The sequence below is a fragment of the Phycodurus eques genome, chromosome 19 (assembly GCF_024500275.1).
Source record: "Phycodurus eques isolate BA_2022a chromosome 19, UOR_Pequ_1.1, whole genome shotgun sequence".
Lineage (NCBI taxonomy): Eukaryota > Metazoa > Chordata > Actinopteri > Syngnathiformes > Syngnathidae > Phycodurus > Phycodurus eques.
The window spans coordinates 17507387-17523996 of NC_084543.1; the positions used below are offsets into that span (position 1 = coordinate 17507387).

Here is a 16610-nt window from a genome sequence, read left to right on the forward strand (position 1 = left end):
TAAGTTCTCTTGGGTTATTTACATTTGTTTGATGATCTTAAACATTAAATTGTGGAAGCTATGCAAAAATAATAGAATTTGAGAAGGGGGCCAATACGTTTTCACGGTACACTATATTGCCACTTGCCTTGACTCACATACTGTATAAACTTAAGTAATAATACTCGAGCCATCCATTTTCTGTAATAATAATAATGCATTACATTATTTAGCGCTTTTCTAGGCAGTTCAAGACGCTTTACAATTTCATGTATTATTTATTATCTCCTCAGTTACACCCTGCTGGTAGTGGGCTACTTGTGTAGCTACAGCTGCCCTGGGGCAGTCTGACAGAAGCGTGGCTGCCATTCTAAGCCTACAGCTCCCCCGACCACCCCAAAAAACATCCAACCACATTCATTTGTAGGCAGTGTGGGTTAAGTGTCTTGCGCAGGGACACAAGGACAACATGCGCTCAGGCGGATACGGACCAGCGACCCTCCGGTTGCAGGGCATACTCTTACCCTCTGCGCCCACATCAAGGCACATCCCATTCCTAATCCGAAGGGTTCAATATGACGACGGTCGACCCTTTGCAGCTATAACAGCTTCAACACTTCTGGGAAGACTGTCCACAAGGGTTAGGAGTCTGTTTATGGGAATTTCTGACCATTCTTCCAGAAGTGCACTTGTAAGGTCACACACTGATGTTAGACGAGAAGGCCTGGCTTTCGGTCTCCGCTCTCATCCATCCCAAAGGTGTTCCATCGGGTTGAGGTCAAGACTCTGTGCAGGTCAATCAAGTTAATCCACACTAGACTCTGTCATCCATTCCTTTATGGACCTTGATTTGTGCACTGGTGCATAGTCGTGTTGGAAGAGGACTCCAAACTGTTCCCACAAAGTTGGGAGCATGGAATTGTCCAAAGTCTCTTGGTATGCTTGAAGCATTCAGACTTCCTTTCACTGGACCTAAGGGGTCAAGGCCCGTTTCACAAAAACAACCCCACACCATAATCTCCCCTCCACCAAACTTTACACAATGCAGTCAGACAAGTACTGTTCTCCTGGCAACTGCTTAACCCAGACCTTAGAACAAGTCTCCACAGCTCTAGAGTCCAGTGGCGGAGTGCTTTACACCACTGCAACCGACGCTTTGCATTGTACTTGGTGATGAATGGCTAGGATGCAGCTGCTTAACCATGGAAACCCATTCCATGAAGCTCTCTGCGCACTGTTTTTGAGCTAATTTGAAGGTCATATGAAGTTTGGAGGTCTGGAGCGATTGATTTGGCAGAAAGCTGGCGACCTTTTCGCACTATGCGCATCAGCATCCGCTGACCCCGCTCCATTGGTTTGGGTGGCCTACTACTTCGTGGCTATGTTGCTGTCGTTCCCAAACACTTCCACGTTCTTATAATAATAATACAGTTGACAGTCGACTCTGGAATGTTTTAGGAATGAGGAAATTTCACGACTGGACTTGTTGCACAGGTGGCATCCTATCATAGTTCCAACGCTGGAATTCACTGAGCTCCCTCGACCCATTCCTTCACAAATGTTTGTAAAAACAGTCTGCATGCCTAGGTGCTTGATTTTATTCACCTGTGGCCATGGAAGTGATTGGAACACCTGATTCCGATTATTTGGATGGGTGAGCGAACACTTTTGGCAGTATGGTGTACGTATATACACATATATAATATACATGTATGGCTAAAGAGGCACAGGCACTTTCAAGTGACAGCCAGTGGCTGGCCATCGGACTAACACGGATGCCCTATCAAGTCCAGGTCAAAAGGTAAGCAGAGCTGTCCCCAGAAAAAACTAAAACAAATCTTAATTTAATCTAAAACCTACATACATGATAATTTGGAACACAATGTAGTTTTTTTTAAGTGTTTAGTGCAATTTACCATATTGGTTTAGCATGTGATACACTCACTACAAAGGCCTCTCCTGTCTGACCAGACAGAGTACGCCCACTCCTGTCAACAATGGTTCCTGATATCTACACGATGGAGAGCACAAAAATATTTTTTTTAAATACAGTTTTAGCCTCAGACAATAAACTTCATTATAAATTTACCGCATGAGCATAACAGAGGACGACAATTGCTTAATCTCATACATATAAAAAGGCCAGATGGAAGATGTCTAGTTTAAAATATAATAGACCTACAAAGAGAGGTTTCCTTTCGTAGCTCTTCTCAAACAGCAGATCCAGGGCAAACAGTGCTGCCTGCAGAAGGAAACATGAGATGGAGAAATCAAGTTACAGTGTACAGCGGATATAAAAAGTCTCAAAAAGTAGACCGAGATACATTTTCTGAAAACTTTTTCAACCTCTAATGTGACCAATAGCAATGGCTTACTCATTTCCCACATGCTGCCCTGCCATTTTCTGTCCTCTCTTATCTTGTTCTGCTGGTTAGTAATTGCATGTCCTCACTGGATTGCCCCCCCCCCGCCCCCCCACCCCATCCACAAATAATAACACAATTCGACTGTTGTAATGTTACTTGTGATCAAATATCGAGACTGTCTCCCTATTATTCTACTGTGGTTCTCATCGCTTGTCCCCTTGTCCACTCTGTCTTTGCACTAAAACATTTTTCTGTCCAGTTGCATTTTCAATAACAATCAGAATAATTTAAAATAAATAAATAAATAAATAAGCAGAGGTAGGTTGATTGAAGACTCTTAATTCCCCGTAGGTGTGAATGTGAGTGCGAATGGGTGTTTGTTTATATGTGCCCGGCGATTGTCTGGCACCCGGTTCGGGGTGTACCCTGCCTCTCGCCCGAAGATAGCTGGGATAGGCTCCGGCAACCCGCGACCCTGGCGAGGATAAGCGGTGAAAGAAAATGGATTGATGGATAGATAAATAAGCAGACAAAATTTGAGACCATTTTGTATTACTTTCTTCAAAATCAGAAGTTTACATACATTTAATTACTACAGGTATTTGGTACAATTGCCTTTAAAGAGCATGACTAGAGTCAAATGTTTTGGGTATCCTTCCACAAGCTTCTTACAATAATTGGCAGGAATTTTGACCCATTCCTACTGATAGAACTGGTGTAACTAAACCAAACTGCAGGGAACTTTGTTAACCTCAAGCCACTGTGTAACAAGTTTGTCAGTATGCTTTGGGTCATTAACCATTTTTGCAGACCCATTTGCACCCAAGCTTTAACTTCAGGGCTGATGTTTTGAGATATTGGTTCAGTATTGCGACATATTGTTCTTTCCTCATGATGCCACCCATTTGAAGTGTACCAGTCCCTCCTGAATCATAACACAATACTGTCACACCCGTATTTCACTGTTGGGATGGTGTTCTCAAGCTTGCGAGCGTCCCTCTTTTTCTTCCAAACGCAACAATGCTCATTAAGGCCAAACAGTTCAATTTTAGTTTCGTCAGACCACAGGACATGGATTAGGATTAGGATTAATAAAGTATTTATCTATGTCCATTTTCTCAGTCTTTCAGTACTTCATACACAACTTGCTGTTCTCAAACAAGGAGTCTGTGTTTGAGCCATGAATCGCCCTATAAATTTCTTGGTACAATTATAATTAGTATTAAAACACTGGCCGGCACGGTGTAGTACTGGTTAGCACATTTGCCTCACAGTTCTAGGGACCAGGGTTCAAATTCCGGGCTCCGTTTGTGTGGAGTTTGCATGTTCACCCCGTGCTTGAGTGGGTTTTCTCCGGGCACTCCGGTTTCCTCCCAGATCCCAAAAACATGCATAGTAGGTTAATTGAAGACTCTAAATTGCCCGTAGGTGTAAATGTGAGTGCAAATGGTTGTTTGTTTCTATGTGCCCTGCGATTGGCTGGCGACCGGTTCAGGGTTTACCCCACCTCCTGCCCGAAGATAGCTGGGATAGGCTCCAGCAGCCCGGGACCCAATGAGGTTAAGCGGTAAAGAAACGGATGGATGAAAACACTACTCTTCATCATTCTGTTCACATTTTTACAGCATGAGACCAAGATCACGCCAAACAATTGCTCAAATTACAAGCGACAATCCCCCGAAACTGAGAACAATAGCACACTAGCCAACGACTTCAAGACCACCTACTGCAGATTTCAAAAGGACACTTTCACACCCCACACCCACCCAGCCGCACCACCGACCACAATCACTCCACCGACTTTTGCGTTAACTATCCGCGAACAGGATGTGAGACGCATCTTCAAACAAAAGATTACCAAAGCGGCAGGCCCAGACCATGCATCCCCATCCTGCCTCAAAGTATGCGTGGACCAGCTCGCTCCAGTCTTCCATCCATCCATCCATTTTCTGATCCACTTCTCCTCACTAGGGTCACGGGCGTGCTGGAGCCTATCCCAGCTATCATCGGGCAGGAGGCGGGGTATACCTGAACTGGTTGCCAGCCAATCGCAGGGCACATACAAACAAACAACCATTCGTACTCAGTCACACCTACGGGCAATTTAGAGCCTCCAATTAATGCATGTTTTTGGGGTGTGGGAGGAAACCGGAGTGCCCGGAGAAAACCCACGCAGGGACGGGGAGAACATGCAAACTCCACACAGGTGAGGGCGGGGATTGAACCCGGGTCCTCAGAACTGTGAGGCTGACGCTCTAACCAGTCGACCACTGTGCCGCCGCTCCAGTCTTCACACAGATATTCAATAGATCTCTGAAACTGTGCGAAGTGCCATCCTGTTTCAAACACTTCACCATCATTCCCAAGAAACCTACAATTTCTGGTCTAAATGACTACAGGCCCTGTCTCCTTGACATCTGTGGTCATGAAGTCCTCTGAACGTCTCATGCTGGACCACCTCAAGAGCGTCACAGGTCCCCTGCTGGACAACCTGCGGTTTGCCTGCCCAGCGAACAGGTCTGCGGATGATGCAGTCAACATGGGACTGCATTTCATCCTAGAACACCTCGACAGTGCAGGGACCTACGCGAGGATCCTGTTTGTGGACTTCAGCTCAGCGTTCAACACCATCATCCCTGAACTCCTTTCCTCCAATCTTCTCCAGTTCAGTGTCTCACCTGCCATCTGCCAGTGGATTTACAGCTTCCTGATGGGCAGGACACAGCAGGTGAGGCTGGGGGAGGCCACCTCATCCACACGCAGCATCAGCACTGGGGCACCCCAAGGTTGTGTCCTCTCTCCGCTGCTCTTCTCTCTCTACACGGACGACTGCACCTAGGCGCACCCGGCTGTCAAACTCCTGAAGTTTGCAGATGACATCACTGTCATCGGCCTCATCAAGGATGGTGACGAGTCTGCATATCGACAGGAAGTGGAGCAGCTGGACCTGTGGTGCGGCCGACACAACCTGGAGCTGAGCACGCTCAAAACTGTAGAGATGATCGTGGACTTCAGGAGGCATCCTTCGCCACAGCTACCCCTCACAGTTGTCCAGCTGCCTTGTGTCAACCGTCGAGACCTTAGAGTTCCTGGGAATTACAGTCTCCCAGGAACTGAAGTGGGCGACCAACATCAAGTCCGTCCTCAAAAAGGCCCAGCAGAGGATGTACTTCCTGCGGCTTATGAGAAAGCACGGCCTGCCACAGGAGCTGCTGAGGCAGTTCTCTACACAGCGGTCATCGAATCAGTCCTGTGTTCTTCCATCACAGTCTGGTTTGGTGCTGCTACAAAAAAGGACAAACTCCGACTGCAACGGACAATCAAAACTGCTGAAAGGATTGTCGGTACCCCCCTACGCACCCTTGAGGACTTGCACGCTGCCAGAACTAAGACAAGCGCGTGCAAAATCCTCTCGGACCCTCCACATCCCGGTCATCGGCTCTTCCAGCTCCTTCCCTCAGGTCGGCGCTACCGATCAATGCAAACTAGAACAAGCAGACATTCCAACAGCTTTCTTGCAATCAACTTCTTAAACACCTAACCTACAATTCCATTACAACATGCTGGCAATTTTTGTACTTGAGTTTGTTGTCACATTCCTGTCGGGCCAATTATACATTACTTGTAGTAGTCTCGCCACGCTGCACTATTTGCATATCTGTTGTTGACCAATACTGGCTACTCATGCCAGAGTAGGATATACTCCATTTGCACACTGATTGAGGAGTATGTGCAATATTTGCACAATCAACATTGTCCCAGATTATCGCACTACTCGGTTGAAGTCTCAGCGCCCTTTGCACAATGGTCATTGCACCGGACTATTGCAATATTAGTCATTCGAACTGCTCTAAGTGCGAGAGGACTCTGCATCTTTTTTGCACAATTAATTAGCAACCCTTTATTGCTCAGTGACTGTTTTTTTGTCAATGTCTTTATGTCTCAAAAGTGTTCTCTGTCAATTGACTGCCTGTTGTCGTAAATATTGTATGTGTAGTCCATCCATCCATTTTCTACCGCTTATCCGAGGTAGGGTCGCGGGGGCAGTAGCTTTAGCAGGGACGCCCAGACTTCCCCCTCCCCAGCCACTTCATCCAGCTCTTCCGGGGGGATCACGAGGCGTTCCCAGGCCAGCCGAAGGATGTAGTCTCTCCAGCGTGTCCTGGGTCGTCCCCGGGGTCTCCTCCCGGTGGGACGTGCCCGGAACACCTCACCAGGGAGGTGATACAAAGTCTGCATCACTGCGGACGCCGCACCGATCCGCCTGTCGATCTCCCGTTCCATTCTTCCCTCACTCGTGAACAAGACCCCAAGATACTTGAACTCCTCCACTTGGGGCAGGATCTCATCCCCGACCTGAAGAGGGCACGCCACCCTTTTCCGACTGAGGACCATGGTCTCAGATTTGGAGGTGCTGATTCTCATCCCAGCCACTTCACACTCAGCTGCAAATTGCTCCAGTGAGAGTTGGAGGTCACGGCTTGATAAAGCCAACAGAACCACATCATCTGCAAAAAGCAGAGATGTAATACTGAGGTCACCAAACCGGACCCCCTCTACGCCTCGGCTGCGCCTAGAAATTCTGTCCATAAAAGTTATGAACAGAATCGGTGACAAAGGGCAGCCTTGGCGGAGTCCAACCCTCACCGGGAACGAGTCCGACTTACTGCCGGATATGCGGACCAAACTCTGACTCCGGTCGTACAGGGACCGAACAGCCCGTATCAGTGTATGTGTAGTGTATTGTTTAAATTCACTTTCATGAAAGGGCAGAGGTAGTACAATCCATTTTTCAGATGTTATCTATATTTAACTTTTTTTTTTTTGACTTGGCAACAGTAGGCTATGCTGTAGCTCGCGGAGCAGTTAGCAAAGCAACTTTATTTACAGTATATAGTGCATTTTATACACAAGGTAACTCAATGTGCTTTACATGATTAAAAGCATTTGACTTTAAAGAAAACATTTTAAATCAGCTTAACAACATTTCAAAACAAAAAGGGGAAATAATACAATGACAAAAGTACAGTGCAAGAGATAATTTAAAATTGGAAATGCTCTAAAAAGCGTGACGAAAAAATGTTTTGACCTGGACTTAAAACATTTACACTTGGGGCTGACTTCACATCTGTTGGAAACATTATTCAAATTGTAGCTAAAAGCTGTTTCACCATGTTTGCTTTGGACTTGAATGTGTGCTCTATTATCTGAGTCTGCAGATCTAAGTACCCTACTGGGTCGTTAATGTATTCAGGATCTAAACCATTTAGTGATTTATAGACCGGTAGCAGAACTTTAAAGTGTATTTTAAAGCTGACTGGGAGCCAGTGTAGAGACTAGATTTGGAGTATGTTCTGATCTCTTCTTTCTGGTTAGAACCCGAAATGCAGCATTCTGAAAGAACTGCAGCTGTTTGAACGTATTCAGTGCCAGCCCTCCCAGTTAACATGAATATTTGACTTCTAAAGCAGTCAGTGGCACTGAATGTGTTAATGCTCTTTTGGGGCCGTCCAGTCAGAAGACCATTACACTAGTCAAGTCTACTTAAGACAGTAACGTGTACCCAACGCCTGCTCTTCATGCGACACACAACAGTGGGGCAGATGGCAAAGGATTAGTATATGAAATCACGTGGGGGAGGGCTCCAGTTCTGCTGAAGGTGTTGAGTAACATTCATTCATTCATCTTCCGTTCCGCTTATCCTCACCAGGGTCGCATGCACTAAATTGGTTCAAACGCTTTCCTTTCTTGTGATTTTAGTCGTTTTTAGTCCCCGAAAAAACACATTTTCTTCATGCTGTTCCAACCTTACATGATATTTTAAAACATAAATGTATATAGACTCCTGCTGGTTTGTGGTTGAGTGCAATATGCAGAGAATTGATTCTGATTAAACCACTGATGGGCACTACCTTTGCATTGGCTGTGTCGAAGATGGTTTCAACCAAAATTATGTCCGCTCCTCCATCCAACAAACCTCTGACTTGCTCCAAATAGGCTTCAACAAGCTCATCAAAGGCTGTAAAAGACACATTTATACACATATGTAGATTAAATCAGACATTTTTCTTTATGGGTGATTATAAGGTATTAGGTTCCTAATGATGTTTGTCATTACAAATCTAAAGGAACTAACCAAAAGCATCAAAAAGTCAAGTTCAAATCTCAACAGAAAATCAGTAACCAATGAAAAACTAAATATGGTCACTGGAGAACCACACGCTAACAACAGTTAAATCAATCAGTATCTTTTCTATACATTATTTAACTCTACATATAGCGCACTAAAAAACAACCACAGCTGTACTTAAGTGCTGTACATTGGATTGCACATAAAACACAATAAATAATAAGAATATTACCAACAAATAAATAAATATCATTTTCTCATTAACGCATACAAGAAGGGCTCCCTTCACATTGGCATTTGGCATACAGAACATCCAGAATGTTATTCTCCCTTGTTGAAAGTCTTCTTGTTGTGTGAAGCTGTTAGTAGATAAGCGAAAGGAAGTCGACACCGACCAATGACCAGAATGAGGGCGCGGCTTATGTCACTCATAATGGCTGGTATTTGAAATTTACAAATGTAAACAAGCAAATGCAGTTTTCTAACAGCAGTTAATGCTATTAATTTCAAGCAAAACTAAGGCCATGCTGTGTGCACCCAGCAATACTCAGATTCCGTCCCTTTCTATTAACAATTGAGTTTGTTGATACATATAAATATCGGGGTTTCTGGTTGGATAAAAGCCTTCACTTCAAACATCGCATTGCAACTCTGTGTAGGAAACTCAGGTTCACCCTCGGTCTCATATATATGTAGATTAGTCTTGAGATAAGGCGACACGAGGCGCAGACGGATTCATCAGGGTCATCCAAACAATCGGAGGAGCGAATTGCCACCGCAGCTTCTGAGACGGTTCTACACAGCGGTCATCGAATCGGTCCTACCCCCCTACCCGCCATTGAGGACTTGCACGGTGCCAGAACTAAGACAAGGGCGTGCAAAATCCTCTCGGACCGTCTGCACCCCGGTCACCGGCTCTTCCGGCTCCTTCCCTCAGGTAGGCGCTACCGATCAATGCAAACTAGAACTAGTAGACATTCCAACACCTTCTTCCCTCTTGCGATCAACTTCTTAAACACCAAACCTATAATTCCATTACAATAAGCTGGCAATTTTTTGACTTGAGTTCGTTGTCACATTTCTGTGGGGCCAATTATTTATTACTCGTGCACTCACTGTAGTTGACTCGCCATGCTGCACTATTTGCATATACTGGCCACTCATGCCAGAGTAGCATCTGCTCCATTTGCACACTGATTGAGGAGTATCTGTAACATTTGCACAACCGACATTGTCCCAGATGATCGCACTACTCGTCACTTTAAAGCGCATACGCTCCTTGAAGTCTCGGCGCCCTTTGCACAATGGTCATTGCACCGGACTACTGCAATATTAGTCGTTCGAACTGCTCTAAGTGCTAGAGGACTCTGCATCTTTTTGCACAATTGTTTTTTGTCAATGTCTTTATGTCTCCAAAGTGTTCTGTAAATTGACTGTCTGTTGTACTAGAGCGGCTCCAACTACCGGAGACAAATTCCTTGTGTGTTTTGAACATACTTGGCAAATAAAGATGATTCTGATTCTGATTCTAAAGTCTTTACACTGGCTTCCAGTCAGCTTAAGAATAAATTTTAAAGTTCTGCTACTGGTCTATAAATCACTAAACGGTTTAGATCCTCAATACATTAATGAAATGCTAATGGGATATAAGCCCAGTAGGGCTCTGAGATCATGTATGTTTATATTCATGTATTTGTGCTCATTTGTCGCGTTGATAGTTGATATATGAGATCTAATTTTGTTGTATGTGATTGACTGGGACTTGATGTTTTAACTTGCTGCTTTCTTGGCCAGGTCACCATTGCAAAAGAGATGTTCTGTCTCAACTGCTCCTTTATCTGGTTAAATAAAGATTAAACAAATAAATATAATACATTTCAGCACCGGCTCTTGTTCCTCTCCATATCTCCTCCAGTATGCTTTCTTTGCTAAGGGGACGCCGGCCGGTTCCATCGTAGACAAACGGACAAATTCCAATCGTGCCAAGATTCTCCGCTAAAAATCACGGCTAAAATGCTGTAATAGTGCTAACAGTTTAGTGCGACATACAAAGAATAAGAGGGTGGAAAGTACTAATAAAAGAGACAACAGAGCTGTTGTAAACAGGCTGCCGATTTGCAGGCACAACCAGTGGCGTGTCTCACCCCTTATTATGTGTGAAATTAAATATAAATCTTATTTTCTTCTTATTGTTATCTGCCTTATTCTGAAAATGTGAATGGAACTGACCCGTTCTGTTTGTGTTCGACTATGCGCCCATTGCATGAGCAACAAACACGTATCAGTCCACGATCTGACAAGTGTACAAGATGTAGGGTAAGGTCCTGCATCCACGGGTGATACAATTATTTTATTTTCTATGAGCGCACTATTTTTTCTCCCATATTGTGGGCAACGTTTCTAAACGTGGAAGCCGTTTGCCAAGATTCATCCCCCTAGCTCCGCAACTATTCGTCATGGTAATTAAAGCCGTACTCAGCATTGGTTCCACGGTAGGAGGGGTGGTGTAAACTGGGAGACAGGTCCCCCCCCCTCCAGTTAAAATGCATATTTCACTGCTATAGGTGCCAATGGCAGTGAGAGCTGGGAACCATTATAAGAAATGTTAACAAAAATAATATAGCTCCTTTATAGATTCACCAAAACAGTAAACCACATTGAGAGGTAACTTACTGATGTTTCTAAAGTCAGGTCTCTCCACAGAAGGTGATACAGACAGTGTTTTATTGGTTGGGCCAACTGCCCCAGCCACGTACCGCTTACGTCCTGACAACACATACAGATTACCATGTGATAAAGATCTAAGAGGTACCGTCATTTCTCGTGTATAATGCGCACCACCAAAGTTGACCTCAAAATTCTGGAAAAACCCTTCTACCTACAGTGGGTACGGAAGGTATTCAGACCCCCTTACATTTTTCACTCTTTGTTATATTGCAGCCATTTTCTAAAATCATTTAAGTTCATTTTTTTCCTCATGAATGTACAAACAGCAACCCATATTGATAGAAAAAAAACGGAATTGTTGAAATTTTTGCAGATTTAAAAAAAAATAAAAACTTAAATATCACACAGCCGTAAGTATTTATACGCTTTCCTGTGACACTCATATATTTAACTCGGGTGCTGTCCATTTCTTCTGATCATCCTTAAGATGGTTCTACACCTTCATTGGAGTCCAGCTGTGTTTGATTATACTGATTGGACTTGATTAGGAAAGCCACACACATCTCGATACAAGACCTTACAGCTCACAGTGCGTGTCAGAGCAAATGAGCATTATGAGGTCAAAGGAACTGCCTGAAAGAGCTCAGAGACAGTGTTGTGGGAAAACACAGATCTGGCCAAGGTTACAAAAAAATTCTGCTGCACTTCGGTTCCTAAGAGCACAATGGCCTCCATAATCCTGAAACGGAAGACGTTTGGGGAGGCCAGAACCCTTCCTCGAGATGGCCGTCCGGCCAAACTGAGCAATCGGGGGAGAAAAGCCTTGGTGAGAGAGGTAAAGAAGAACCCAAAGATCATTGTGGCTGAGCTCCAGAGACTCAGTCGGGAGATGGGAGAACGTTCTAGAAAATCAACCATAACTGCAGCCCTCCGCCAGTCGGGGCTTTATGGCACAGTGGCCCGACGGAAGCCTCTCCTCAGTGCTAGACACATGAAAGCCCACTTGGAGTTTGCTAAACAAAAACACCTGAAGGACACCAAGATGGTGAGAAATAAGATTCTCTGGTCTGATGAGACCAATATACAACTTTTTGGCCTTAATTTTAAGCGGTATATGTGGAGAAAACCTGGCACTGCTCATCACCTGTCCAATACAGTCCCAAGAGTGAACCATGGTGGTGGCAGTATCATGCTGTGGGGCACTGTGTGAACATTAATGAGGAAAAAATGAACTTCAATGATTTTTGCAAATGGCTGCAATATAACAAAGAGTGAAAAATTTAAAGGGGTCTGAATACTTTCCATACCCACTGTTGTATGATGCATTTTTACAATGCATGATTTTGCTTCTACCATATGATCATAAGACATTTGTTTTTCCATTTACTTGCTCTTATTTTGAAATTCACAGCCCTACTTTTATTCAGCAAATGAGAAAACACACAGTTGTGCTCATATGTTTGATTACCAGGGCATAACTTGTAAGATGGGTACAATTCTTTAAAGAAAACATGAAGGACCAGGCAAACCACATTTAATAATATTTTAATGGGATTCAAATTAAACAGTCAAGCATTTGAGAAAAGCATTATCATGAAACAAAACATAACCATAAAGATATTGATGATGGTTGTTGTTCAGTCATCAGTCATATTTAAAAAAAAAAAAAAAAAACAGTATTTCCCAAATTCTGCCAGGGTATGTAAACGTATGAGCACAACTGTACATATATTCAGTCCTACATACCCTTGTCATATTGGAATGTAAGTGTAGGCTACACCAGTTTTATAACCACGAGGTGGCGGTGGAATATTAGAATGAAAGTGTACAGCTTTTTCAAACCACTAGATTACGGCATACATTAATAAAATGTGAAGGTTTTTTCAATTTGCCCCTATACCTGTGTATAATGCACACCATTGACTTTTGACAATTTTTGTGGGGGAAAAAATTCTGCATTATACACAAGAAAGTACGGTATATTTTTCAAGTCAATATTGTTTGTGTGTCCATAGTACAAATGAACCAAACCAGTTTGTTTGGCGACGTCATCGGCTGCTCTTCTTGCTAGCTCTGCTGATGCTCTGTTCAGACGATAAGCCTGAAGACATACAGAAAAAAGACACACTATACTAACACTGAATATTGTTACACAAACATTTCCTAAATTTGATATTCCCCACCCAAAAATGTCATTGTGACAAAAAAATAAAGTTCTAATACTCAAAGTCAAAATTTTGTGCAGTATACAATTTATTGTTCAGATTTTGTGGTTTAAACTTTGAGTTGGGATTGAGCCCTGGCGCAGATTGTGAAAAACATAATGAATGGACGCCCCCTCTAAAAATGTTTAAAATTGCTTCATTAACATTACCATTAAATAACTCAGAGCATAAAACTCAGTCCAGAATTAAACATTCACAGATATGTATACAAATGTGTATATATTGTATACATATAGTATGTATATACAGTACATGCGTGTTTCAAAGCAAAATGGCAGATTTCTTGTTCAATTTCAGGCATGGGTCCTTGAGACTTTTCCGTGCGTTTTGTTATGATAGACCACCGAATTATCCACTGATGAGTAAAACTGGACTACCCTGGACTTTCTGTCACCAACTTTCAGAAATCCGCCCAGTTTTTTTCTCCCAGTTACTCACCAGAGCGGGGGCCGCGGTGTATGGAGCATGCAGGTGAAGGCGACTTAGGGGGAAACGCGCCGGAATACAGGTCAAGTTCTGTGAGAGAGTGTTTCAATGTTTTTATGTCTCAAAAGTATTCACGGTCCCCTCCTTGAGCCATCACCTTGTCGTGGTGGAGGGGTTTGTGTGTCCCAGTGATCCTAGGAGCTAAGTCGTCTGGGGCTTTATGTCCCTGGTAGGGTCACCCATGACAAACAGGTCCTAGGTGAGGGACCAGACAAAGGATGACTCAAAGACCCCGAATGATGACGACAAACAATGGACTTCGTTTTCCCTTGCCCGGACGCGGGTCACTGGGGTCCCCCACCGGAGCCAGGCCTGGTGGTGGGGCTCGAAGGCGAGCGCCTGGTGGCCGGGCCTGCAACCATGGGGCCCGGCCGGGCACAGCCCGAAAGGGTAACGTGGGTCCCCCTTCCCATGGGCTCACCACCTGTGGGAGGGGCCATAGGGGTCGGGTGCAGTGTGAGCTGGGCGGTGGCTGAAGGCGGGGACCTTGGCGAGCCGATCCCCGGCTACAGAAGCTGGCTCGAGGGACATGGAATGTCACCTCTCTGACAGGGAAGGAGCCCGAGCTGGTGTGTGAGGTCGAGAAGTTCCGACTAGATATAGTCGGACTCGCCTCCACACACAGCTTGGGCTCTGGTAACAGTCCTCTCGAGAGGGGTTGGACTCTCTTCCACTCTGGAGTTGCCCACGGTGAGAGGCGCAGAGCAGGTGTGGGTATACTTCTTGCCCCCCGGCTTGGCGCCTGTACGTTGGGGTTCACCCCGGTGGACGAGAGGGTTGCCTCCCTCCGCCTTCGGGTGGGGGGACGGGTCCTGACTGTTGTTTGTGCCTATTCACCAAACAGCAGTTCAGAGTACCCACCGTTTTTGGAGTCCTTGGAGGGGGTGCTGGAGAGCGCTCCCGCTGGGGACTCCATCGTCCTGCTGGGGGACTTCAATGCTCACGTGGAAGGGCGTGATTGGGAGGAATACTTTCCCCCTGTGTCATTTCACATGATTACACACAACTTAATTCTGATCTTATTTGTTCTACTTTCTTTGTATGTATGGATTACTTGGGTTGTTCCCAACATCTGGTGAGATTTTCAGGTCAATAGCACCATTATCACTAGGATACATGCGCTTCCAAAAATTGGTGCGTTTACAGACATTTTGAGGCCCCAAAAAAGGCCAATTATTCGTCAGAAGAAAAATAATAAAGCCATTCCAAGACGGCTTTTGCACTGCCTGCTGCTTTGGCCCAAAGTAGGAGGAATCTCGGGTTTCGAATTAGGTCAAATGTAATTAAACTGAATATTGTATGAATTTATTTGTTAATTATTTTATGTTTGCCCCTTCAGCATACTAAGCGTAAAATAGTCAAAGGGCTTCAGTCCATTTCAATGGCCTCTTTGCACATAATCTCCTGCGTTGCCGTCATCTTTTCCGGTTTTGAATAATTGCGTTACCCCCACAGTCCACATGTGTAAAAGACAAACTAACCATGACAGACGTATGTGGCAGAAGTGGAACCAAGTCATTGCTTTACAAGTAACAAGTCTCAAGCATTTACCCTCAAGTCTCGAGTCAAGTCCCAAATCGAGATAGGCAAGTCCCGAGTCAAGTTTCAAGTCGAGCCCGGGAAGCCCAAGCGGAGACGTCATGTGACTTTCTTGTGTCGTTTGATTGGTGAACTAGACTAAAACGTCACTGGCGCTTTAATTGGATTGATGCAAACAGCGCCCAACGCGGAAGTCGAAGTCGTAGTCTCGCGCACAAAATAGTTGATAAATGTAGTAAATGTAAATGCACAACCCCAATTCCAATGAAGTTGGGACGCTGTGTTAAACATAAATCCAAACAGAATACAATGATTTGCAAATCATGTTCAACCTATATTTAATTGAATACACTACAAAGACAAGTTGTTTAATGTTCAAACTGATAAACTTGATTTTTTTTATGGCTGCAACACGTTCCCAAAAAAACTTGGACAGGTGGCAAAAAAAGACTGAGAAAGTTGAGGAATGCTCATCAAACACCTGTTTGGAACATCCCACAGGTGAACAGGCTCATTGGGAACAGGTGGGGGCCATGATTGGCTAGAAAAGGAGCTTCCCTGAAGTGCTCAGTCCTTCACAAGCAAAAGATGGGACGAGGCTCACCTCTTCGTGAACAATTGCGTGACAAACTAGTCGAACAGCTTAAGGACAATGTTCTTCAACGTACAATTGCAAGGAATTTAGGGATTTCATCATCTACGGTCCATAATATCATCAAAAGGTTAAGAGAATCTGGAGAAATCACTGCATGTAAGCGGCGAGGCCGAAAACCAACATTGAATGCCCGTGACCTTCGATCCCTCAGGCGACTCTGCATCAAAAACCGACATCAATGTGTAAAGGATATCACCACATGGGCTCAGGAACACTTCAGAAAACCAATATCAATAAATACAGTTCGGCGCTACATCCGTAAGTGCAACTTGAAACTCTACTATGCAAAGCAAAAGCCATTTATCAACAACACCCAGAGACGCCACCGGCTTCTCTGGGCCGAGCTCAGCTAAGATGGACTGATGCAAAGTGGAAAAGTGTCTCGAGTCCACATTTCAAATTGTTTTTGGAAATTGTGGACGTCGTGTCCTCCGGGCCAAAGAGGAAAAGAACCATCCGGACTGTTACGGACGCAAAGTTCAAAATCCAGCATCTGTGATGGTATGGGGCTGTGTTAGTGCCAATGGCATGGGTAACTTACACATCTGTGAAGGCACCATAAT

General features: G+C 44.5%; 1 protein-coding gene across 7 annotated transcripts in view; it reads right to left on the reverse strand.

The window, feature by feature from the left end:
- mtr (5-methyltetrahydrofolate-homocysteine methyltransferase) overlaps positions 1-16610 on the reverse strand; it is an 81252-nt gene that overhangs the window by 60423 nt on the left and 4219 nt on the right. For 4 of the 7 annotated variants that reach the window (XM_061705279.1, XM_061705278.1, XM_061705282.1 and 1 more), the window contains 5 exons: positions 13174-13243; positions 11149-11241; positions 8258-8364; positions 2162-2221; positions 1896-1990 (listed from right to left, as the gene is read on the reverse strand). In XM_061705279.1, coding sequence (XP_061561263.1) covers positions 1896-1990; positions 2162-2221; positions 8258-8364; positions 11149-11241; positions 13174-13243 — 425 coding nt within the window. The remainder of the gene's footprint in view (positions 1-1895; positions 1991-2161; positions 2222-8257; positions 8365-11148; positions 11242-13173; positions 13244-16610) is intronic. The other 3 variants (XM_061705284.1, XM_061705283.1, XM_061705280.1) reach the window with 2 other exon arrangements.